The 25,314-nt window shown below is 43.7% G+C and overlaps 1 protein-coding gene across 4 annotated transcripts in view; it reads right to left on the reverse strand.

Annotated features, from left to right (window-relative positions):
* Nucleotides 1–3,163: 3,163 nt before the first annotated feature.
* Nucleotides 3,164–25,314, reverse strand: part of LOC139550658 (tensin-3-like) — a 68,530-nt gene continuing 46,379 nt past the window's right edge. For 3 of the 4 annotated variants that reach the window (XM_071361682.1, XM_071361679.1, XM_071361680.1), the window contains exons 17-26: nt 21,726–21,867; nt 20,121–20,716; nt 19,799–19,885; nt 19,461–19,592; nt 8,472–8,567; nt 8,155–8,232; nt 7,293–7,373; nt 6,870–7,053; nt 6,496–6,564; nt 3,164–6,361 (exon numbers count right to left, since the gene is read on the reverse strand). In XM_071361682.1, the coding sequence (XP_071217783.1) occupies nt 6,187–6,361; nt 6,496–6,564; nt 6,870–7,053; nt 7,293–7,373; nt 8,155–8,232; nt 8,472–8,567; nt 19,461–19,592; nt 19,799–19,885; nt 20,121–20,716; nt 21,726–21,867 (1,640 nt within the window). In that variant the 3' untranslated portion in view covers nt 3,164–6,186. The remainder of the gene's footprint in view (nt 6,362–6,495; nt 6,565–6,869; nt 7,054–7,292; nt 7,374–8,154; nt 8,233–8,471; nt 8,568–19,460; nt 19,593–19,798; nt 19,886–20,120; nt 20,717–21,725; nt 21,868–25,314) is intronic. The other variant, XM_071361681.1, reaches the window with a different exon arrangement.

The following is a 25,314-nucleotide window of genomic DNA, read 5'->3' on the forward strand; positions in this document are numbered from 1 at the left end:
GATTAGAAGTCTTTGTTGTCTGGCCTGTAACACACTCCCCCATGCATACAGTCAGTAAATTGGTCACCACCTCCACTTTTAGCACAGTCAAGTGTAACACAACAGCAGGCCCACAATCCATCAGATACCATCCCAGTATCTTCTGTCCCTCCTTCCTACCCTGCTATGTGTTGGAGCTGTTGAGCCTTGTTGTTCTGTTGGCAGGTCGGAAAAGTAATAATGAAACGTTATTTCGTAATGACTGTAATATTACATTGCATCTCTGTAATGGTACAAATGTAATCTAGGCCTACATTTGTTGCACGGTTATTGGTTACATATGATTAGTAAAAGCCTTTGATCTGCACACTGCTTTACATCTATATAACCTCTAGGGTAATGTATAATTCTAATACTATAGCTCCTGCAGAGTAAGGTAAATGGCATCCAGTAACCATAAAAAGGTATTTACATGACGCTGGGTGGCAAAGACGGCCCAAAATCAAACAGTGCATGGCATTGTGCAGTGATCCCAAAATTGAACTTTCTATTTCTGCGCCGCTACCTTTGTTCTTCCTCCGAAAGGGGACCTCCCCTCCCTCTTCATCCCCTCCTCCTCTCCTCCCTAATTAAACAACAAGTGAATGGAGGGAGGGAGAAGGGGAGCAGGGAGGAGGAAAAGTTCTATGGAACTGGGGCCACCACTTACCAATCCAGACTTGAAGAGCTCCTCCCAGAAACAGCCTTGTGCAAACTTGTGAAATTGTTTGGCAGAGCTGGATTTATTATTACTGTACGTGTGACAGCCCTAATCAGTGTCTGTAACGGGCGCTTGAGCAGGTCAGAACACACAAGACAATGGCGGCGATTATGCCCTGCCCTGGTTGAGACTCATCAGTGGGGATTGGGTTTGTGTTTAGGGTCAGAAGGTAGGAGGTTCCAGAATAGTGGTGGTAGTTGAGGAATTCCTGGTCAGTATCCAGTGTATTCTGAGAAATTACAGTATTTCCTAGAATTGATTGAACCCAATATATTATGAACAATATGCATGGAAATTCAACGAGAGGTCTCTCTCTCTCCAGTGTATTCTGTAATTATGATGTATGTTATTCTGACAAGAGACTACTGGATAGATCTTATGAAAGGTGCACGCGTTGAACCCTGTGATGGAAACTTATGGACAATGTGCTCAATACACACAATGAGTGGGACTCTCTCTCTCTCTCTCTCTCTCTCTCTCTCTCTCTCTCTCTCTCTCTCTCTCTCTCTCTCTCTCCCTCTCCCTCTCCCTCTCCCTCTCCCTCTCCCTCTCCCTCTCCCTCTCCCTCTCTGTCTCTTTCTCTTTCTCTTTCTGTCTCTCTGTTAACTGAAAATGAGGATGCTATTATTACTTGTCTGAAATATTGCAATCTCACAATCTGTTCTCGTAAAACATCTACCCTCCCCAGAGAATTCCCTTCTATTATTTTAGTATTGTCTGCTTCTCCGGACTTTGGATTCCCCAAATTCCTTTTTCTCTGTGGCCCACTCAGACTAAATAAGACACCTACACTCCCTTCCTCCCCTCCCCAGGAATTCTTCACTTTCACCACCTGTCCAAGGACAGTAGGGGGTTTCTCTCCCTTCCCACCTTCCCCCTCTCCTCCACTCTCCTCACCCTGCAATTTGTACCTCAGTTTCACCTCCGGGCCAGTCAAAGACAGACCTGTCCAGACCTGCACCGCCCAGAGAGAGCAGAGGAACACTTCCTGGTTTCTCCAAGTGCAAATGACATGTTCCTGTGTTGTCTTTAGGGTTTATCATCCAATCAGACAATAAACTGCCTTGTGACATCATCAACATTTGCACGATTTGCAGCGATAGTCTTGATGATCCAGAACCAACGGTGCAAAAGACAATCCAGGACTGACACAGCGCACAAGACGATCCAGGATCGATACAGTGTACAAGACGATCCAGGACCAACACAGTACAGTGAGTGCACAAGACAATCCAGGATCGTTCCAGTGCACAAGCCAATCCAGGAAGGACAGAGTCATATGACAATCCAGAACAGATCATCTAATAATCAATAATTATTTTAATACTGCTTTTGTGCAAGTGTGTATGTCTGTGCATTCTATTTTTGTGATCCAATCTCTCTTACCCTTTCTCCGAAGTGTTTCCTGTGCAGGTTAGCTGACATACCCCCTAGATGCCATGTCCGTGCCCCAAGTGGAAATCTAATTAGCATAATACAAAAAATCTCCATCAGTATCCGTCTGTTTAAGAAAGAGATATCAGTTTTTTGGGCATGGGCTGCGTCTCAATCCACTGCATCAGCCAATGGCGGCCTTCCGCATCTTTGGTGGAAGGTGGCCGAGCTATAGCAGTGTTTGTCAGACCATGAGATATTCAGAAAATCGGTCTTCTCACGAAAACGTTTGTAGCATCCAAACTAATATGACCACTCTATGGAAAGAGGAGTTTTGTTCTACGCCCCCCCCCCCCCCCCCCCCCCGTCTGAACTCGGTACCACGGATCTGCCAACTTCTGTTTGTAGTTTGGGCTAAACGCTAATATGACCCCTCTATGGATGCACACACATGCCTCACAAGACTTGTACCAGTTAAAACATTTTATGGATGTATATATGGAAGTAGTTTAGTGCCTAAAGAAATGTGTTAAATATGTGTAAAAAAATGTATAGTTTTCTGATCTTTCTTATTTCTCTCAGATGTAGGACAGACACTTCAAGACAGACTATCTTTAGATTTGTTTATGACTATCTGTTTTTCCATGTATGAATCTGTTCAATGTGTTTGTTTCTATAGGCTAATAGCAGTAAGGCCAAATTCAATGTTTAATCAAATCATTTTTTTATATATATTTTTGATAGCTAAAGGGGTCCTAAAATTCAAAATCTAATAGCTAATGGTACATGGTATGACCATCTTAAAACAATTCCATATGTTAGCTTAGTAGAACTCCACTCCCTCCAGTTTAGACTCTTAAGGATTTGTGTGTTACTAGCACCCTCTTCTGGTTTCCTGGAGGAACAACAGACATACAAATCAGACATACTGCCAAACTCAACAAATATCTCATTCTGTGGTACCTGAATTGAAAGTCAGATCTCTCTCTCTCTTTCTCTCTCTCCCTCTCTCTCTCTACTTTTTGAGAATAAATAAATGTACCAATGACATTACTTTTCCCTTTTGTTTATTTACATCTAACATTGAACATGTAATTTCTAATATACAAATGAACTGTTCATGTCACTTGCTGCAGGATCAATATGACACTTCATTATTATTCCAAATGTGAGATAGTAAAGGTATTATGAGGTACAGACTGTAGATGATACACTACATGACCAAAAGTATGTGGACATCTGCTCGTCGAACACCTCTTTCCAAAATCATGGGCATTAATATAGAGTTGGTCCCTCCTTTGCTGCTATAACAGTCTCCACTCTTCTGGGAAGTCTTTCCACTAGATGTTGGAACATTGTTGTGGGGACTTGCTTCCATTCAGTCACAAGAGCATTAGTGAGGTCGGGCACTGGTGTTGGGCGATTAGGTCTGGCTCGCAGTTCTTCCACCTCAATCTCGACAAACCATTTCTTTATGGACCTCGCTTTGTGCAAGGGGGCATTATCATGCTGAAACAGGAAAGGACCTTCCCCAAATTGTTGCCACAAAGGTGGAAGCACAGAATCGTCTACAATGTCATTGTATGCTGTAGAGTTAAGATTTCCCTTCACTGGGAAAAAAAACAAAAAACAGCCCAGACCATTATTCCTCCTCCGCCAAACTTTACAGTTGCCACTATACGTTGGGACAGGTAGCATTGTCCTGGCATCCGCCAAACCCAGATTTGTCCGTCGGACTGCCAGATGGTGAAGCGTGATTCATCACTCCAGATAACGCATTTCCACTGCTCCAGTGTCCAATGGCGGCAAGCTTTACTGCACTCCTGACGACACTTGGCATTGCGCATGGTGATCTTAGGCTTGTGTGCGAGTTCTCGGCTATGGAAACCCATTTCATGAAGCTCCCGACGAACAGTTCTTGTGCTGACGTTGCTTCCAGAGGCAGTTTGGAACTCGGTAGTGAGTGTTGCAACCGAGGACAGACGTTTTTACGCACTACGTGCCTCAGCACCTGTTCTGTGAGCTTGTGTGGCCTACCACTTCACATCTGAGCTGTTGTTGCTCCTAGACGTTTCCACTTCACTATAACAGCACTTACAGTTGACCGGGGCAGCTCTAGTAGGGCAGAAATTTGACAAACTGACTTGTTGGAATGGTGGCATACTATGACGGTGCCACGTTGAATGTCACTGAACTCTTCAGTAAGGCCATTCTACCGCCAATGTCAGTCTATGGAGATTGCATGGCTGTGTGCTCGATTTTATACACCTGTCAGCAACGGGTGTGGCTGAAATAGCCGAATCCACTAATTTGAAGGGGTGTCCACATACTTTTGTATATAAAGTGTATAACTAGCACATCATGAAAAAAATATGAAAAAATACAATGACAATGTACATAAACAATGACTGTATAATATTTCAACAAAGCCGTATTGGATTAGATGGTCCCTGTCCAGATTATTTGACATAAAGAAATAAGTGATCAGGAAAGTCAATTTAGACAAAAATGTGTTTTAAAAGTTGAGCTTGATTGATCTCACACGGTGCATTGAGTGGGCAATGTTAATACATTTGCACTTTTCCATTTAGCTCAATAATCACCTATTGTTCCAACACAAAGAAATATATGAATTCCAAATGAAATATATAATACAAATGTCCTCTAATGTATATATATATATATATATATGTAAATATTTATATTAATAATGAGACATTCCAATATATAGTTAGAGGCAATAATATACCACCAAAAATACAATTGAAAACAATTATTTGAGACTAGCCAGAGGAAAAACAAACAGTGATGTATCAATGTTTAAACATTCTTCCAGACAAAGTTTTACTGAATTAAGTAATAAAGGAGTTTGAAGTACAAGTAATGAACTAATTAGATAAACTAATCATATAATATATTAGGGTTTACATATAAAATAATGGTCTGTGGTTTAATTCATCCTAACACTCCCCATCCAGATCATAGCATTTGTGTGTATTTTAGTTTTGATAATGGTTAAACTCACATACGTTTCCAGAGTTAGCAACATCAAAGTTCAAGGGAAATTATTGGGATAGTAAAACATGAGTTCAGGGATGTTTGAAGTCAATAGATATTACTTTTATAATAGTATTTGATGCATTTACAAAAAAAAGTTTTTCATTAAGTTTTTCATTAAGTATTTTTCATTACCCTTTTTAATAGCTTGAGTAATGCTTTATTTATATTGTTTCTTTCATTTTGGTTAAATATTAGACACGACAAACCCTTACATGCCAGGCTTCTAGGGTCCCCTTGAGCATAGTATCACACCATACAGAGCATGTTGAGAATAGGAATATGTAACTAACTTTAGTATAGTATCACACCATACAGAGCATGTTGAGAATAGGAATATGTAACTAACTTTAGTATAGTATTACACCATACAGAGCATGTTGAGAATAGGAATATGTAACTAACTTTAGTATAGTATCACACCATACAGAGCATGTTGAGAATAGTAATATTTAACTAACTTGTAAAGAGCTGGGATACATAAAACTGTAAACCCCACAGAAATGCAAACACCTGTATTAGTTCTATAACAATAAATGAAAATGAAATACACATTATAATATACCTGTTGTATTCTATGTTTCCCTGCATACACACCCCTAATGCTCATCATTAGGAGAGTCTATTAGAAAATGAAGTCAAAGGAAGTTTTGAGTTTTCATTCGACTCAAGAAATATTTGATTGAGTCCCCTGTCCTGCTGATGGTCCACAGCTCCCTCTGTGCTGTGACTAGGAGTTTACTTGGATAGGTGGTGGAGTTGCATGCTCGTTATCAAGAGAAATCTATCCAATGTCCAGTTATCCATTGTTCGTTGTATCCCATTCTTAGGTGGTGGAAACATAGAAATAGAGACTCACAGAACTCATTCTAGTTCTGTGGGTGGAACTCTTTTCCACTGCCTTCCAGTCCAACGTAATAAGTCCTGGGTCATAACCCTCAGGTTGTGGGTTGTACAATACAGTTTCCAGTTTTAGAAACAGCCCCATTAGCCAATCAGCTAGCAGCGTGGCAGGTCTACTTGGTCTTCTGGGAGCCAATCATCACCTTGGAGACGAAGTTGACAATGGCGCTGGCGGGCTGCTCGGTGTCGTGCTCGGCAAACAGGTGGCACACATTGTCCTGCCCACTGCCCGTCTTCCTCGCCACAAAGCCAAAGATCTTTGCTGAAGTGCAGCCATCTTTTTTGCACCTAAGAATGGTTGTGGGAAAGAACACAAGAAGAACATACTGTCAGCAAGGTGTCATACAAACAGTATAAAGTGATGATATTAGCCCCACCGTACTCTTATTTCAAATTATGTTTATTCTGGCATCTTTACTCACTTCCGATCTTGAGGATCCAATGCACAGAAGATGACAGTGTTCACTGCATAATGCCTTCTGAAGAATAACCTGGAAAGAAGAGGGGGAGGAGGGAAAAAGAGAAATGCATATTATTACTGTATACTACTTTACTTTTGACACTACTTTATCAACGCACATAAATGCTAACCAGAACAATTGTTGATTCTGTTTTGCTAGTCTCCAGTGAGTTTTGTTAAATATTTTGCTAATGAGTTTTCAATCCCTTTCATAAGTATTGTTGTTAACCCATATGTATCATTTTATATTAGCTTTATATGCATTCCTAATGTGACCATACATATTATGTGTGTGTTTGTGTCTGTCTTTCTGTCTGTGTATTCTCCATGACTCACTTCCTCTGGTTGTCGGTGAGGGTGATACCCTGTGAGGAGACTTTGAAGTGGACCACGGTGGAGGTGGGCAGAGGGTCTGAACCCAGAGGGTCTGAGCCCAGCGTCACACTGGTGGCCTTCTGCACAGCCTGGTACCCCGTCAGAGACTCCATCTCCACCGAGCCCAGGAACCACACGTTACATGCTGCAGAGAAACATACACGTTACTCACTGATGAAACACACACAGGAACCACACAGTACACACTGCAAGACCAAATACATGTTATCTACACAATCACTAAGGAACCGAGGTCGTTGTTGTTGCTCAATACTTCATTATGAGCCTTTAATATAATCCCCATTGATTCATCTAATAGTCATGCACCTGTATAAACATGTGCGTAATGATGATTTGTGGTTAGTAAAAGGATTTAAGCCCTACCTGCCCCTTGTTTGAGCAGCTCAGCAGCAGAGTTGGTGATAGATTGTGTAGTAGTATTCTCCACCATGTCTTCAAGAGGATCTATGGACATTGGGGGGAAAAAAATATTTTCTATACAATGTAATGAAGAAAGTGATAAAGGAGGGATAAAGGAGGCATTGATATATCACTGAATTAATCTCTCTACTGGCCCTGCCACTGATGACGTGAGTTTATAGCTACCATGTAGAGGCAATTCATCTAAGTTGACAAGAGTTGCATGCACAGGCTAATAAATCACATAATTTACGGTACCAGTCAAAAGTTTGGACACACCTACTCATTCGAGAGTTTTTCTGTATTTTTACTATTTTCTACATTGTAGAATAATAGTGAAGACATCAAAACTATGAAATAACACATATGGAATCATGTAGTAACCAAAAAAGTGTTAAACAAATCAAAATATATTTTATTTTGAAAGCTGTCATCAAGGCAAAGGGTGGCTACTTTGAAGAATCTCAAATATAACATATATTTTGATTTGTTTAACACTTTTTTGGTTACTACATGATTCCATATGTGTTATTTCATAGTTTTGATGTCTTCACTATAATTCTACAATGTAGAAAATAGTAAACAATTTATAAAAACCCTTGAATGAGTAGGTGTGTCCAAACTTTTGATTGTTACTGTATATATATATCATTCTAAACTGCACTGCAATTTATAGCCCTGTCACATTTAGTTGCACAGAGAGAAGAGAGAGTAGTGTTAATTTCTCTCGCTTTTCCACGGGACACAATATGTTTTGTCAAATACAACACTCTCTGTGTGAATGTAAAATCTGTTCTGTTGATGATACTAAGATGTAGCTTCTCACCTCTGTCAGGTATGATGAGTTTGCAGGGCAGGGCCAGGGGAGTAATTGAGTGCTGGCACACCAACGCTGTTAAACTTCCTGGAAAACAAAAACAATAGAAAACATACTATAAACATCATAGCAATTTAGAGTTGTGATGAGCTTTCAACATAAGGTCTGAAGGTCTGAAGCGCAGTTGTGTTGATTATCCAGTAGAGGGAACTCTGAGACATGTCAAATTATTTAGCTGGTTACACAGAGTAACCAGCAGAGGTCCCCACTGTTTTACCACTGTCCTCAATCGAGTATGTAAAGTGTGCTAGAGAAGAGACACTCACCAAAGTAGGGTTCATTGGGACAGCCCTTCAACCGAACTCCTTTCTGTGAACATTCAATCAGGAAGTGACGGACCAGCTCATTGGACAGATCTCCTCCTATCAGAAAGAGAGAGAGAGCGAGAGAGAGAGAGAGAGAGAGAGAGAGAGAGAGAGAGAGAGAGAGAGAGAGAGAGAGAGAGAGAGAGAGAGAGAGAGAGAGAGAGAGAGAGAGAGAGAGAGAGAGAGAGAGAGAGAGAGAGAGAGAGAGAGAGAGAGAGAGAGAGAGAGAGAGAGAGAGAGAGAGAGAGAGAGAGAGAGAGAGAGAGAGAGAGCGTTATGATACACAGTAATTTAATAAATGCTCATAACATGTGTATAACCCGTAACAATGCACTATACCTGTTGGCTGTAATGAGGGTTAGGGTTTGTGTTACCGGTGTCTAAGTTCTATTACCCCTGTTAACTCCTATTCCTTAATTCTAAGAGTTACATAAATCTTATCCAATCACTGCTGAGATAAGTGTTATTATGATTTAACAACAGCGTGTCCGAGGGGCATGAGGATCTGAGGAATGTCCTCCAGTACAAAGGGACCTGAGAAAATCCTTCATCTGGAGTCGGCTCGGGATTCAATCTCTTAAGGAGTCACAAAGTAAAGCTGAAGGTGTGGAGAGGGACTGCGTCATAATGTTACTATAGGTGCTAGCCTGCTGCAAGCTTAGGGGGCGAGCGACACCAGAACAAAAGGAGAAAGGGGTCAGGGCTCAGTGGGTTGTGCTCTGGGCTGGGCATAGGGGCACCAGTGTCGTTCAGCGTGCTGTGTTTTAGGGACCACCCGCTGTAGATGTCTGACTGACAACACTTTCACTCGATTGTACATGTAAGATTGATGCACACTCGATTTGTAAATTACGGCCTGCACTCTGTTCACAGGTGCTAAGTACTCTCGGCCAGCAAACGCTATTGGTGTTTCTGAGGCCTTACAGGATTACTATCAGCACCCATTTTCTTTCTTTCCCAGAGAGCAACACAAACACATTCCAGGAGTATTCACATTAGTTGATCATGTTCCTTTGGGTTAGTGTTAGGGCTGGTACAATTACCGTATAATTATGTAATCGACGATTCTGGATGAAGACATTCATGAAAATAAAATAACCGTCATAAGCGTAAATTTGTTTGGAATGAACAGCTGACTGAATATGTGACGGCCGGGCATTCGTGCGGTTGAGTCCGTTTCAGCGGTAACATGAACTCTTTACAACGTGATTAAGCTTTGTTGCTCCTTGCTGAAACAAGCAAGGTGTTGTAGCAAACAAGTCTTTGGTTGCCTAGGATACGCCCCCCTCCCTGCAGCAGCAGGATCGGAGGAGAGGAGCTTTAAAAAAAAACGATTAAAAGATAACACTTTTTTTTTCTATTCAAACAATTATAACGTTGAGCGTGGTCATTTGGCTGACCAATATGACCAATAACAATCATCCAAAATTCCATGAACGTCACAGCCCTAGTTAGGGTAGAAGTTTGGGGTAAAAAATATCAAGCTTAGTGTTCTGTAGGCCTATTCCTAGAAATATGTCTGAATATGACTTCAGATTATCATAATGATTTATCTTTTCTTTAGAAGTCCCTTATGTTTGTTTTCAATTGAAATATAGCCAGATTCACATACCGCCCCAACAGATCCACAGATGACGCAATCTCAATCACACTCCACACCGCCCTTTACCACTTGGACAAAAGGAACACCTATGTGAGAATGCTGTTCATTGACTACAACTCAGCGTTCAACACCATAGCACTCACAAATCTCATCACTAAGCTAAGGATCCTGGGACTTAACACCTCCCTCTGCAACTTGATCCTGGACTTCCTGACGGGCCACCCCCAGGTGGTAAGGGTAGGCAGCAACACATCTGCCACGCTGATCCTCAACACAGGGGCCCCTCAGGGGTGTGTGCTTAGTACCCTCCTGTACTCCCTGTTCACCCACGACTGCGTGGCCAAGCAGGACTCCAACACCATCATTAAGCTTGCTGACTACACGATAGTGGTAGGCCTGATCACCGACAGCGATGAGATAGCCTATAGGGAGGAGGTCAGAGACCTGGCAGTGTGGTGCCAGGACAACAACCTCTCCCTCAATGCTGATCGTGGACTATAGGAAAAGGAGGGCCGGACAGGCCCCCATTAACATCGAAGGGGCTGAAGTGGAGCGGGTCGAGAGTTTCAAGTTCCTTGGTGTCCACATCACCAAAGAAGTATCATAGTATGGCAACTGCTCGGCATCTGACCGTAAGCCGCTACATCCCTGGGGCCAAGCTTCCTGCCATCCAGGACCTATATACTAGGCGGTGTCAGAGGAAGGCCCAAAAAATTGCCAAAGACTCCAGTCACCCAAGTCATAGACTGTTTGTTCTCTCTGCCACCGCACGGCAAGAAGTACATGAGCACCAAGTCTAGCACCAAAAGGCTCCTTAACAGCTTCTACCCCCAAGCCATTAGACTGCTGAACAGCTAATCAAATGGCCACCCGGACTATTTGCATTGTTTTTACACCACTGATATTCGCTGTTAATTATCTATGCATAGTCACTTTACAAATTACCTTGACTAACCTGTATCCCCGCACATTGACTCGGTACCGGTATACCCTGTATATAGCCTCGTTATTGTTATGTCATTTTCTTGTGTTACTTTCTGATTAGATTACATTTTTTTACTTTAGTTTATTTAGGAACTATTTTCTTAACTCTATTTCTTTAACTGCATTATTGGTTAAGGGCCTGTAAGTAAGCATTTCACGAAAAGGTCTACACCCGTTGTATTCGGCGCATGTGACAAATGCAATTTGATTTGATTTGAAATGGCATCGGCCATGAAAAAAAGACATTAGTTCCAGGAAGAGCTGCATGCCATGAACAAAGCAACATTGCATGACAGGCTATTTCTGAATTGAATTGTGGCTGTATTTCAATGTGCTTTTTAAAACATTAACTGTGCTGCTGAAAAAAACTGCATAAACCAGGATAAATTCCAATCTGGTCCATGGTGGTCTAAGCTGGTCGGATGCTGGTCAAGCTGGTCTGACCAGCATGGTCTAACTGGTTCTGCTGGCCAACCGGTGCGGGTCGTAGCACCCGCCCCGCCCACGGATCCGGCCATGGAGCTGGGTTGGTCGCCATGCCTGGACTGGGCACCGGCGCAGAGGAGAGCTCCTGTCCTGGACACTGGCCATGCCGGGACTGGACACCCGCCCGGACCGGGCATCGGTGCAGAGGAAGACTCCTGCCATGGAGCGGGGCTGGACACCGTGCCTGGACTGGGCACCGGCGCAGAGGAAGGCTCCTGCCATGGAGCGGGACTGGACACCGTGCCCGGACTGGGCACCGGCGCAGAGGAAGGCTCCTGTGCTGGAGCGGGACTGGACACCGTGCCTGGATTGGGCACCGGCGCAGAGGAAGGCTCCTGCCATGGAGCTGGACTGGACACCGTGCCTGGACTGGACACAGGTGCAGAGGAAGGCTCCTGTCCTGGAGCAGGACTGGACACCGTACCCCTACTGGGCATCGGCGCAGAGGAAGGCTCCGGCCTTGGAGCTGGACTGGACACCGGCGCAGAGGAAGGCTCCTGCCCTGGAGCTGGACTGGACACCATGCCTGGACTGGACACCTTTGCAGAGGTAAGCTCCTGCCCTGGAGCGGGACTGGGGAGGCGCACTGGAGGCCGGGTGCGGGGAGCTGGCACCGGACGTACCGGGCTGGGGAGACGCACTGGAGGCCTGGTGCGTGGAGCCGGCACAGGTGGCACCGGACTGGTGACACGCACTTCAAGGCGAGTGCGGGGAGCTGGCACAGGAAGTACCGGACTGGGGAGGCGCACTGGCGGCCTGGTGTGTGGAGCCGGCACAGGTGGCACCGGATTGGGGAGGCGCACTTCAGGGCGAGTGCGGGGAGCTGGCACAGGACGTACCAGACTAGGGAGGCGCACTGGAGGCCTGGTGCGTGGAGCCGGCACAGGTGGCACCGGACTGGTGACACGTACTTCAGGGTGAGTGCGTGGAGCTGGCACAGGACGTTCCGGACTGGGGAGGCGCACTGGAGGCCTGGTGCGTGAAGCTGGCACAGGTGGCACCGGACTGGTGACACGTACTTCAGGGTGAGTGCGGGGAGCTGGCACAGGCTGTACCGGACTGAGGAGGCGCACTGGCGGCCTGGTGCGTGGAGCCGGCACAGGTGTCACCGGACTGGTGACACACACTTCAGGAAGGGTGCAGAGAGCTGGCACAGGACTCACCAGACTGCTGACAGGCTCTTTAGGTCGGATGCCGTGCAGAACACACCTACATAACATTTCTCTCATCTCTATCTCTCTCCCAACTTCTCCATCGCCTCCCTGACGGTCTTTGGCTCTTCAGGGTGAGTACGGGGAGCTGGCACAGATGGCACCGGACTGATGACCCACTCTTCCACTCTCCGCTGCTTAATGTAAATGAATTACTTAAAAATCATACAATGTGATTTTCTGGATTTTTGTTTTAGATTCCGTCTCTCACAGTTGAAGTGTACCTATGATAAAAATTACAGACCTCTACATGCTTTGTAAGTAGGAAAACCTGCAAAATCGGCAGTGTATCAAATACTTGTTCTCCCCACTGTATATATGATCCCCAATTAGAGGCAACGATTACCAGCTGCCTCTAATTGGGAACCATACAAACCAGCCACATAGAAAATAAATGACTAGAACACCCCCCTAGTCACGCTCTGACCTAAACACCATAGAGAACCGAGGGCTCTATGGTCAGGGCGTGACAGTCGTATTCAGCACAAAAAGTTAATTGCTTTGCCACATTTTTTTGCAGTATTACTTTAGTGCCTTGTTGCAAACAGGATGCATGTTTTGGAATATTTTTATTCTGTACAAGCTCCCTTGTTTTCACCATTGGTGGAAAAAGTACTCAATTGTCATACTTAAGTGAAAGTAAATGTACCTTAATAGAAAATGTGAAAGTCACCCAGTAAAATATTACTTGAGTAAGAGTCTAACAGTATTTGGTTTTAAATATACTTAAGTATCAAAAGTAAAGTATAAACCATTTCAAATTCCTTAAATTAAGCAAACCAGATGGCACAATTATTATTATTTTTTTTACTTAAGTACTTTACACCACTGGTGTAGTAACTGTGGAGTAACTACAATACTGTTGCTCCATCCTCAGTTTTCTCCTATCACAGCCATTAAACTCTGTAACTTTTTAAAAGTCACCATCGGCCTCATGGTGAAATCCCTGAGCAGTTTCCTTCCTCTCCCGCAACTGAGTTAGGAAGGACGCCTGTATCTTTGTAGTGACTGGGTGTAGTGTATTGATACACCATGCAAAGTGTAATTAATAACGTCACCATGCTCAAAGGGATATTCAATGTCTGTTACCAATAAGTGCCCTTCTTTGTGAGGCATTGGAAAACCTCCCTGGTCTTTGTGGTTAAATCTGTGTTTGAAATTCACTGCTCGACTGAGGGACCTTACAGATAATTGCATGTGTGGGGTACAGAGATGAGGTAGTCATTTAAAACTCATGTTAAACACTATTACTGCACACAGAGTCCATACAACTTATTATGTGACTTGTTAAGCAAATCTTTATCCTGAACTGATTTAGGCTTGACATAACACAGGGGTTAAATACTTATTGACTCAAGATATTTTAGCTTTTCATTTTTATTTAATTTGTAAAAATGTTTAAAAATATACATATTGACATTATTCTACTTTGACATTATAGGGTACTGTGTGTAGCCCAGTGACCAAAAACAATCTCAATGTAATCCATCTTAAATTCAGGCTGTAACGCAACAAAATGTGGAAAGTGTAAAGGGGTGTGAATACTTTCTGAAGGCTCTGTATATGTACTGTTAAAGAGACTGAACATAGGATATGAAAGTATGTGAATGTATATTTTTCAACCAAGCATTGTTATGAACCAGATAATTGACCCTTTATTCTTTTGGGAAAAAATATGTTTATTACATTCTATTAAGATAACTGATCCTGAAACCAGGCAACTTAATCTTGTCTCATAATTTTCCTGTTCTACAGGAAACATTAAATGTTGTTTTTTTTATTACAGGAAATTTGCTTTAAAACTGCAACATTTTCTCAGCCTCATGGTAAAATGTGTAAATAGCATGAGATTAGCTATAAAACTGCAAATTCTTCTTTCTGCCCCATGGCAAAAAAACAAAAAGTTAAACTACAAAAAAAACATTGTCCCAGGAAGTTATCCCCCCAGGCAACACATTGTTCGTGCGCGGCTTGCATGCAAGGCACACGTGATCTACCAGTGGACTGAACTTTTTTGTCGATCTGGTAAACAATTGGATAGGTCTTTATGATTCAACAGCATCACCTTCAATCTATCCTGATAGTATTTGAGTCACATATACAGTGCATTTGGAAAGTATTCAGACCGCTTGACTAATTTCCATATTTTGTTACATTACAGCCTTATTCTAAAATTGATTAAATTGTGTTTTCCCTCATCAATCTACACACAATACTACATAATTACAAAGCAAATACATGTTTTTAGAATTATTTGCAAAAAAAATTAAATAAAAAAAATTCATTTTACATTTACATACTGTAAGTATTCAGACCCTTTAATCAGTACTTTGTTGAAGCACCTTTGGCAGCTATTACAGCCTCGAGTCTTGGGTATGACGCTACAAGCTTGACACACCTGTATTTGGGGAGTTTCTCCAATTCTTCTCTGAATATCCTCTCAAGCTCTGTCAGGTTGGATGGGGAATGTCGCTGCACAGCTATTTTCAGGTCTCCCCAGAGATGTTAGATCGAGTTCAAGTCCGGGCTCAGGCTGGGCCACTCAAGGACATTCAGAGACTTGTCCCAAAGCCACTCCTGCGTTGTCTTGGCTGTGTGCTTAGGGTCATTGTCCTGTTGGAAGGTGAACCTTCGCCCCAGTCTGAGGTCCTGAGCGCTCGGGAGCAGGTTCTCATCAACGAGCTCTCTGTACTTTGCTCCGTTCATCTTCCCCTCGATCCTGACTAGCCTCCCAGTCCCTGTCGCGGAAAAACATTCCCACAGCATGATGCTGCTACCCCCATGCTTCACCGTAGGGACGGTGCAAGGTTTCCTCCAGACGTGATGCTTGGCATTCAGGCCGAGGAGTTCAATCTTGGTTTCATCAGACCAGAGAATCTTGTTTCTCATGGTCCAAAAGTCTTTAGGTGCTCTTTTGTCAAACTCCAAGTGGGCTGTCATGTGCCTTTTATTGAGGAGTGGCTTCCATCTGGTCATTCTACCATAAATTGATGGAGTGCTGCAGAGATGGTTGTCCTTCTAGAAGGTTCTCCCATCTCCATAGAGGAACTCTGGAGCTCTGTCAGAGTGACCATCGGGTTCTTAGTCACCTCCCTGACCAAGGCCCTTCTCCCCCGATTGTTCAGTTTGGCCGGGTGACCAGCTCTAGGAAGAGTCTTGTTGCAACCAAACTTCTTCCATTTAAGAATGATGGAAGCCACTGTGTTCTTTTGGACCTCCATTGCTGCAGAACTTTTTTGGTATCCTTCCGCAGATCTGTGGACAATCTACGGACAATTCCTTTGACCTAATGGCTTGGTTTTTGCTGACATGCATTGTCAACTGTTGGACCTTATATAGACAGGTGTGTGCCTTTTCAAATCATGTCCAATCAATTGAATTTACCACAGGTGGACTCCAATAAAGTTGTAGAAACATCTCAAGGATGATCAATGGAATCAGGATGCACCTGAGCTCAATTTCGAGGCTCATAGCAAAGGGTCTGAATAAGGTATTTATGTTTTTTATTTTAAATACGTTTGCAAAAATTTCAAAAAACCTGTTTTCGTTTCATCATTATGGGGTATCGTGTGTAGATTGATGAGGGAAACGGTAATTTAATTCATTTTAGAATAAGGCTGTAACGTAACAAAATGTGGAAAAGGTGAAGGGGTCTGAGTACTTTCCGAATGCACTGTACATTGCCCGCACTGCCCATCCCCCACTGAAATGGACTCCAACATGGCTAGTTGCTGTTCAGCACGTGGACTTGTTTTAGTAGAAGACGCACGCGGCCTTACTGCTGCTGGATATTACTTGCAAGTAGCAACATTGGATATTTGCATTGATTATTGGTGTTATTGGTATAGCTAGAATGTGTAGTTATTTCTATAATGTTAGTAACATTTCATAAAACACTATTGTAGCCTGTGTATATTAGCCTGAAGAAAAGGATTAGGATTAGGAAGTGTGTACGTACACATGCATATACACACACTCTCATTCAAATACACACATACAAGGACACACAGATATGTAAATAGTGCCAGACATGCACTCAAACATATAAAGTTGGCCTTGCTGTTATGATTTTAGTTGTCCTTGATGTCCCTTGTTTTTTTTGCATTGTTGTTTTCTGTTTTCTTTTGTCTTTTTCTTTTTTCTCATGAGTTCATTTTCTTAGTTGTTGGTGCATTGCGGGGGGCCCGCAATAAAAAAATATATATTTTCTTGTTTTTTTCTTAGTGGGGTGACTGTGGGAGGGGTCTCGGATGGTTGAGGGACAGCTGTGGGGAACTGTGGGGGGATCCTGGAGGGTTTGCGTCCCCGTTTTTTTTGTCCTTGTGGGAGATCTGTCGACGTGCCCTTGAGAAGGGCGTTGACCCTAGATGCTTCTGTGTGTCGCACTGAATGGGAGTCTGTTGGATGACTGGTGTGGTGTAGTTGTTGAGCGGCTTCACTGCAAGTATATTGTATGTTTTGGATATTCAATGAAAAAATGGAAAAAAATGAAATAAAACATTTTAAGAAAAGAATGGAGCGGTAACATAAGGCACATTATGTGAACAAACCGTTCAGATTGATGTATATTATAGAACACTATGTGTCTGACATGTATAATATGAAATCCTCTCATTTCTTTTTGTCACAGAAAATGTACAACTTTATCACTGGAGAAACTTGAATCAGAGACGGTAATCTACCAAGAGACTCAACAAACGATTACATTACTTCCTGTAATTCGCGTGTGCGCAAAGAAGATTCTTGCAGAAGTCAATGGAAAAGTGTCATGTTCTAAGTTACAGGAAGAAGCCTAATTGCATTTTGAGTCAAATTTGGGTATCTTGTTTTTCTAATTTGCCTAGCTCGCGCAAGTCGGCGATTCTTCTGTCGACTACTTTCCATTCCATGTCCAGTCTCATAAGCGATATAAACAAAATAGTGAATAACTTAAGAACACGTTTATAAAGTTAGACATTAGTATATTGGCCTGTTCAATGTGGATTCTTCAATAGCATAACCAGTTTCATGTGTCTTTTATTGAAAACATGTGGTTATGGTAATGTTCGGTGTTAGGGTTGGTTATGGTAATGTTCGGTGTTAGGGTTGGTTATGGTAATGTTCGGTGTTAGGGTTGGTTATGGTAATGTTCGGTGTTAGGGTTGGTTATGGTAATGTTCGGTGTTAGGGTTGGTTATGGTAATGTTCGGTGTTAGGGTTGGTTATGGTAATGTTCGGTGTTAGGGTTGGTTAATGCTACAACACATTCATGAACATTACCCTGCACATATTGTGTAGACATGGAGATATATTTGACTTCAGGAATGATGTTGAACCCTTGCTCGGATAAAACCTCTCTTGAATTAAACAATTGATCAGTCACTGTCACCCATACTCACCTATAGGTAAGCCTACTCTTGGCTGGCTGACTTCGAGAAAATGCAAACACAACACTATTTAGGATATCTAGTTTATTCAAATAGTATACTGACTCACTTTTTAAAGACATCCTGAACATGCTGCAAAGCAATTGTGGTCTTACAGGGACCCTGTTTATAGCATATGTGGCCTATCCAGGGCTTTAAAACAAATCTAGACATAACTACTAGACATTTACACAATTGTATTTATTTCAACTTTCGTGCTACACAAAGATAAATAGAGTACAATTTCTAAACTAATCCAATCTATTAGTTGGACCTAATGCACCTTTTACTGAAATGGTAACCCTGGCAGTCATTTTGATTGCAGATTGTGGGTGAATAAAAGTTCACATTTTTGGATATCCCCAGTCAGGCTCGATTTCAATAGGAATTAGACATCACTTTGCAAGACAGCATAATGTGACTTGATGCTGGTTTTGCAGGTGACCAGCATATGCTGGTATGCTGGTGACCAGCTTATGTGTCCAAAACACAGCGAAGGCTGGTCACTAGCAAAAAAACTGAAAATGCTGGTCACCAGAAAAAACAAAGCAAAGTCTGGTTACCAGCAAAAACACAGTGAAGACTGGTCACCCGCCAAAACACAACAAAATCTGGTAACCAATGAAAACACAATGAAGGCTGGTCACCAGCCTATGCTGGTGTATGCTGTTTTTTTTCAGCCGGCATATGTCAAGTAAAGTAAGGCAAAAAGTATCTCTGGAGAAAGTCCTGAAATCTGTGCAGGTTTATAAAGACAGCATGTCTATTGTTTGTCTTGAAACACTAGCCGCCACATCTAAGACTAGTTGGCAAAGAGAAGGGCTGCTTGGCTCTATCATGATACTGCCCAGAAGAGAGACCCAAAGCTAGGAGTTGTAGAGAGAGGGGACAGAGAGGTGACTATCATGTTCCCTCCATGGAAGTAAGGTCATAGGGGTGTAATAGTAGAGGGGTTTTATGGTGATTGTTATTGTTAGATTCCCAGGATGCTGCCTCTCAGTTGGCTCATTCCATGATACCCCTGTTCTACTGGGGCAGAAAGGTTCTGGAAATAGGGTGGAACCTGCCTGTAGGCACAGATCTAGGATCAGCTTATCCTCCAACGATTCTAACAATGACCATGGGTGAACACAAAACGGACTTAGGTCAGCATATATGTGCTTCGTCAATCATCATCCTACTCCCATTTCCTACATCAAACAGGAACCGCTTTGAGTCAAACCAAAGCTCCGCCCATTTATATATTTCAGCCAATGCCTACCTCTCTTGGTCTGCTGCAGGACTGAGGGAGGGGGTGTGGCCACTTTCATGGCCAGCCCATAAGCGCCTCTGAAGGAGTGGCTGTCACGTACAATGAAACAACCAGGCTCTTTGTCCTTCAGGACTGAGATAGCTGAGAGGAGGAGAAGAGGAGTATAGAGTAAAGGAGTAAAGGAGGAGAGGAGGAAGATATTTTAACGATGGTGTCATGGAGGAGTGTGCAAATTGGAAACTGCTAAAACTGGACAAAATCACTTTCAACATGTTGAAGAGCATCATGGAAATTCAGCAGACAAAATACAGTTGGTAGACAAGACAAGTATTTCTTCATGTTTTTACCTTGGTCCCTGGAGATATCAGGCTTGTACCAGAATTTCGATGTGTCTTGCACAAATTTTACAGTCACCTGCTTGATGGCCAGGACATCTGGAAATACAGTATCACAAACAGACCAGAGGTTAGCCAATGCACAAAGACCTCAGGAATTCAAACATTACATTTAAAAGACATCCACATGTGGCAAATCCAAATTGACAGAGAACACTCACAGGGCAGTACCTAAAGGATACAGTACTGATTACCTTCTTTAAAGTATTGCACCAACCCAAGCCATTGGCTCATATAAGTGATTGGCTATTGACTGCGCTAGCTTGAGGGTTACCTGGCAGAGGTAAGGCAGTGCCCGGCATCTGTGCAGAGGCTGAGAGGTCAGGCAGGACATTGGGGAAGGGGATACTGAGGGAGCTCCCGCTGTGTGGGCTGGAGAACCCGCTGGGGGCTGGGGAGGCCGTGCCCAGGGAGTGCTCCCCGTCTGACGCCCTCCTCTTCTCGGGCAGCAGCGGAGGCAAGGCCCCCTGGGCCTGGAGCTGCTGGTGCTGCTTGGTCCGGATGGTGCCCTGCTGGTCCATGGAACCAGACATCAACATGCCCCTCTCCATGCCTCCGTTCCCCAGAAGAGGAGAGGCAGAGACTGGGCAGTCGGCGGTGCCGTAGCTCCCCAGGCCTGAGTCGTCCTGCTCATCAAAGCTGTGTGCGGGGCTGTGGGTGAGGGCGTAGCGGGCCATGTGGCTCCGCTGGCTTCCCCGTGGGGAGCTGTGGGCATTGGGGGCCGGGTGGGGGTGCATGGGAGGGGAGTGGTGTCCGTAGTCTAGGGACATGGAGTGGGGAGGGGGGTGCCTGGGGGTGGGGCAGGTGCTGAGGGAGGCGTGGCGGCTCAGGAGGGCTCTGTCCTCTGGCCAGGGCTGACCCATGGAGGGGCTGGAGAAAGGAGGAAGAACACCAAAATTAGAAGATAATCAAAAACACATCTGTACGACCATAACGTATTTTCAGAACATGTAGGCAATAACCATAATTATACTGAACAAAAATATAAATACAACATGCCACAATTTCAATGATTTTACTGAGTTACAGTTCATATAAGGAAATCAATCAATTTAAATAAATAAATTAGGCCCTAATTTATGGATTTCACATGACTGGGCAGGGGAGGCCATAGGCCCACCCATTTGGGAGCCAGGCCCAGCCAATCAGAATGAGTTTTTCCCTACAAAAGGGCTGTATCACAGACAGAAGTACTCCTCAGTTTCATCAGCCTCTCGGGTGGCTGGTCTCAGAATATCCCGCAGGGGAAGAAGCCAAATGTGTAGGTCCTGGGCTGGCATGGTTACACATGGTCTGCAGTTGTGAGGCTGGTTGGATGTACTGCCAAATTCTCTAAAATTACGTTGGAGGTGGCTTATGGTAGAGAAATGAACATCAAATTATCTAGCAACAGCTCTGGTGGACGTTCCTGCCATCAGCATGCCAATTGCACGCTCCCTCAAAACTTGAGACATGTGGCATTGTGTTATGTGACAGAACTGCACATTTTAGAGTGGCCTTTTATTGTCCCCAGCACAAGATGCACCTGTGTAATGATCATGCTGTTTAATCAGCTTCTTAGTATGCCACACCTGTCAGATGGATCGATTATCTTGGCAAAAGGGAAATGCTGACTAACAGGGATGTAAACAAATTTGTGTCCAAAATTTGATAGAAATATGCTTTTTGTGCATGTGGAAAATTTCTTGGATCTTTATTTCAGCTCATGAAAGATGGGACCAACGCTTTACATGTTGTATTTATATTTTTCTTCAGTATATATAAAAATCTAAGTGATTGGGTCCATAACCATCTACTATATTCCAAGAAATGACCTTTGAATAAACATGACCTAGGCTTCTAATAATTATGTGAAAGGCTTGTTTGTGACTGGCTATACCTGTCTGTCCGTTGGAGCGTCCCACTTGTGAAGGCGGAGCGAGAGGAGCCGAAGGACCTATGGCTGCTGGAGGAGGAGTCTGGTAGGCCCTCATCTGTGGACTGGGGAAGGTGACCAATCATCTCTAAGTAACCGTGAGGCTCTGTGGGGGTGTGAGAGGGCATACATGACAAATGAAACATATTGGATAAATACATTCAAGGACTAGGGCTAGAATGCACTAAACATCTTTCAAATCAAATTTGATTTGTCACATACGCTGAATAAAACCATGAAATTCTTACTTACAAGCCCTTAACCAACAATGCAGTTTAAAGAAGAAAAAAGAAGAAGAAAATAGAAAAATAACATATAGTCCGGGTATCAATTTGATTAGCTTTTCTTAAGGAGTCTTATGGCTTGGGGGTAGAAGCTGTTAGAAGCCTTTTAGGCCTAGACTTGGCGCTCCGGTACCGCTTGCCATGCGGTAGCAGAGAGAACAGTCTATGACTAGGGTGGTTGGAGTCTTTGGAGATTTTTAGGGCCGTCCTGACACTGCCTGGTATAGAGGTCCTGGATGGCAGGAAGCTTGGCCCCAGTGATGTACTGGGCCGTACACACTACCCTCTGTAGTGCCTTGTGGTCGGGGGCCGAGTAGTTGCCATACCAGGCGGTGATGCAACCATTCAGGATGCTCTTGATTGTTCAGATGTAGATATTTTTGAGGATCTGAGGACTCATAACAAATCTTTTCAGTCTCCTGAGGGGGAATAGGCATTGTAGTGCCCTCTTCACAACTGTCTTGGTGAGTTTGGACCATGGTAGTTTGTTGGTGATGTGTACACCAAGGAACTTAAAGCTCTCAACTATAGCCCTGTCGATGAGAATGGAGGTGTGCTCGGCCCTCCTTTTTCCGTAGTCCACAATCATCTCCTTTGTCTTAATCAAGTTGAGGGAGAGGTTGTTATTCTGGCACCACACGGCCAGGTCTCTGATCTCCACCTTATAGGCTGTCTCATCATTGTCTATGATCAGGCTTACCACTGTTGTGTCATCTGCAAACTTAATGATAGTGTTGGAGTCGTGCTTGGCCATGCAGTCATGGGTGAACAGGGAGTACAGTATGGGACTGAGCACGCACCCCTGAGGGGCCCCCGTGTTGAGGATCAATGTGGAAGATGTGTTGTTACCTACCCTTACCACCTGGGGTAAGCCCGTCAGGAAGTCCAGGATCCAGTTGTAGAGGGAGGTGTGTAGTCCCAGGGTTCTTGGCTTAATGATGAGCTTTAAGGGCACTATGGTGTTGAACGCTGAGCTGTAGTCAATGAATAGCATTCTCATGTAGGTGTTCCTTTTGTCCAGGTGGGAAAGGGCAGTGTGGAGTGCAATAGAGATTGCGTCATCTGTGGATCTGTTGGGGCGGTATGCAAATTGCGGTGGGTCTAGGGTTTCTGTGATAATGGTGTTGATGTAAGCCATGACCAGCCTTTCAAAGCACTTCATGGTTACAGAAGTAGAAGTAATTTAGCTCATCTGGTAGGCTTGTGTCACTGGGAAGCCCGCGGCTGTGCTTCCCTTTGTAGTCTGTAATAGTTTGCAAGTCCTGCCACATCCGACGAGCTTTGGAGCCAGTGTAGTAGGATTCAATCTGAGTCCTGTATTGACGCTTTGCCTGATGGTTCGTCGGAGGGCATAGCGGGATTTCTTATAAGCATCCGGGTTAGAGTCCCGCTCCTTGAAAGTGACAGCTCTAGCCTTTAGCTCAGTGTGGATGTTGCCTGTAATCCATGGCTTCTGGTTGGGGTCTGTACGTAGGGTCACTGTGGGGACAACGTCATTGATGCACTTATTGATAAAGCCAGTGACTGATGTGGTGTACTCCTCAATGCCATCGGAAGAATCCCAGAACATATTCCAGTGTTTGATAGCAAAACAGTCCTGTAGCTTAGCATCTGCGTCATCTGACCACTTCCCTATTGAGCGAGTCACTGGTACATCCTGCTTTAGTTTTTGCTTGTAAGCAGGAATCAGGAGGATAGAGTTATGGTCAGATTTTCCAAATGGAGGGCGAGGGAGAGCTTTGTACGCGTCTCTGTGTGTGCAGTAAAGGTGGTCTAGAGTTTTATTTCCTCTGGTTGCACATGGAACATGAGCATTTGGAGATTTTTAGGGCCATCCTCTGACACTTCCTCGTTTAACATTAGCATTTTCTTATTTGCTTGTTTCAGACCGTCTATTGACCAACACTCCAAAAGAAATACAGATCCAATTTCTCCAAAACATCTGGATATCACATGAACAAAAACTGGGCAAAAATGCCTAAACTCTTAATCATACCCTTAAGAATTTCAGTCAAATAAAAGCGCTCTCCCCAGGTGCAGTATAATAGAGTACATCCAATACCAAACAGAGCAGTCAGCAGTGGTGTTAGTTAAATCATTCTCCAGTCAGTCAGTAAGTCAGTCTGCTGCTAGCTCAACAGTACAGCAGCCATTCATCGATCTGTTCAGTACGGAGCAGATTACTCTCCCTGGCAGGCCTTACTGCTGCCTGGCAGGCAGTGGCACTGAGTCAACAAATCAGACTAATTCATTCAAGCAGAAATGAAAAGTCCCCAGACATAATTGAGTAAAGCTTTTATTTCATCAAGCATAGCTCTGGAAACCCTGACAGGTGTCTAGCCATAGAAATGTGACTGGTAAACGCATTGGTACACTCACAATGGCTTCCTGGTATTGTGATGCAGTAATTACCATGGTAATGTACAATGTTCATTCAAACTATGTTAACTGATGTGGCTAATGCAATGGAATGCATTTTTTGTAATGTCAGTTGAGTTGAATCAACAAATCACAGCACATATTGATGGCTACACTTCCTGCTTTTACTTCCTGCTTTTAATTTCTTCTTTGCTCTTATGGGTTCACCTGCAATGGCTGCCAGTCCAGTCATTATGCCGTCATTGACTTCAATTGAAACACCCGTTCTATTCATTCTATTTCTACCTTCAGAGTTTGTACTGTTAGGTGACCTAAACTGGGACATGCTTAACACCCCGGCCGTCCTACAATCTAAACTAGATGTCCTCAGTCTCACACAAATTATCAAGGAACCTACCAGGTACAACCCTAAACTTGCCTTCTAAATACACCTCTGCTGTCTTCAACCAGGATCTCAGCGATTACTGCCTCATTGCCTGCATCCGTAATGGGTACGCGGTCAAATGACCACCACTCATCACTGTCCCATTCTAATCGAGTTGTCCTGGAAGGATACTGACCTCATGATGCCTGGTTGCTCTTTAAAAGTGCTTTCCTCACCATGGTGCTTTCCAAGTGCTTTCCTCACCTTAAATAAGCATGCCCCATTCAAAAAATGTAGAACTAAGAACAGATATAGCCCTTGGTTCACCCCAGACTTGACTGCCCTTGACCAGCACAAAAACATCCTGTTGCATTCTGCATTAGCATGGAATAGCCCCCGCGATGTGCAAATTTTCAGGGAAGTCAGAAACCAATATACTCAGTCAGTTAGGAAAGCTACGGTTAGCTTTTTCAAACAGAAATTTGCATCCTGTAGCACTAATTCCAAAAAGTTTTGGGACACTGTA

Source organism: Salvelinus alpinus, chromosome 23 (genome assembly GCF_045679555.1).
Source record: "Salvelinus alpinus chromosome 23, SLU_Salpinus.1, whole genome shotgun sequence".
In the NCBI taxonomy this organism is placed as follows: Eukaryota; Metazoa; Chordata; class Actinopteri; order Salmoniformes; family Salmonidae; genus Salvelinus; species Salvelinus alpinus.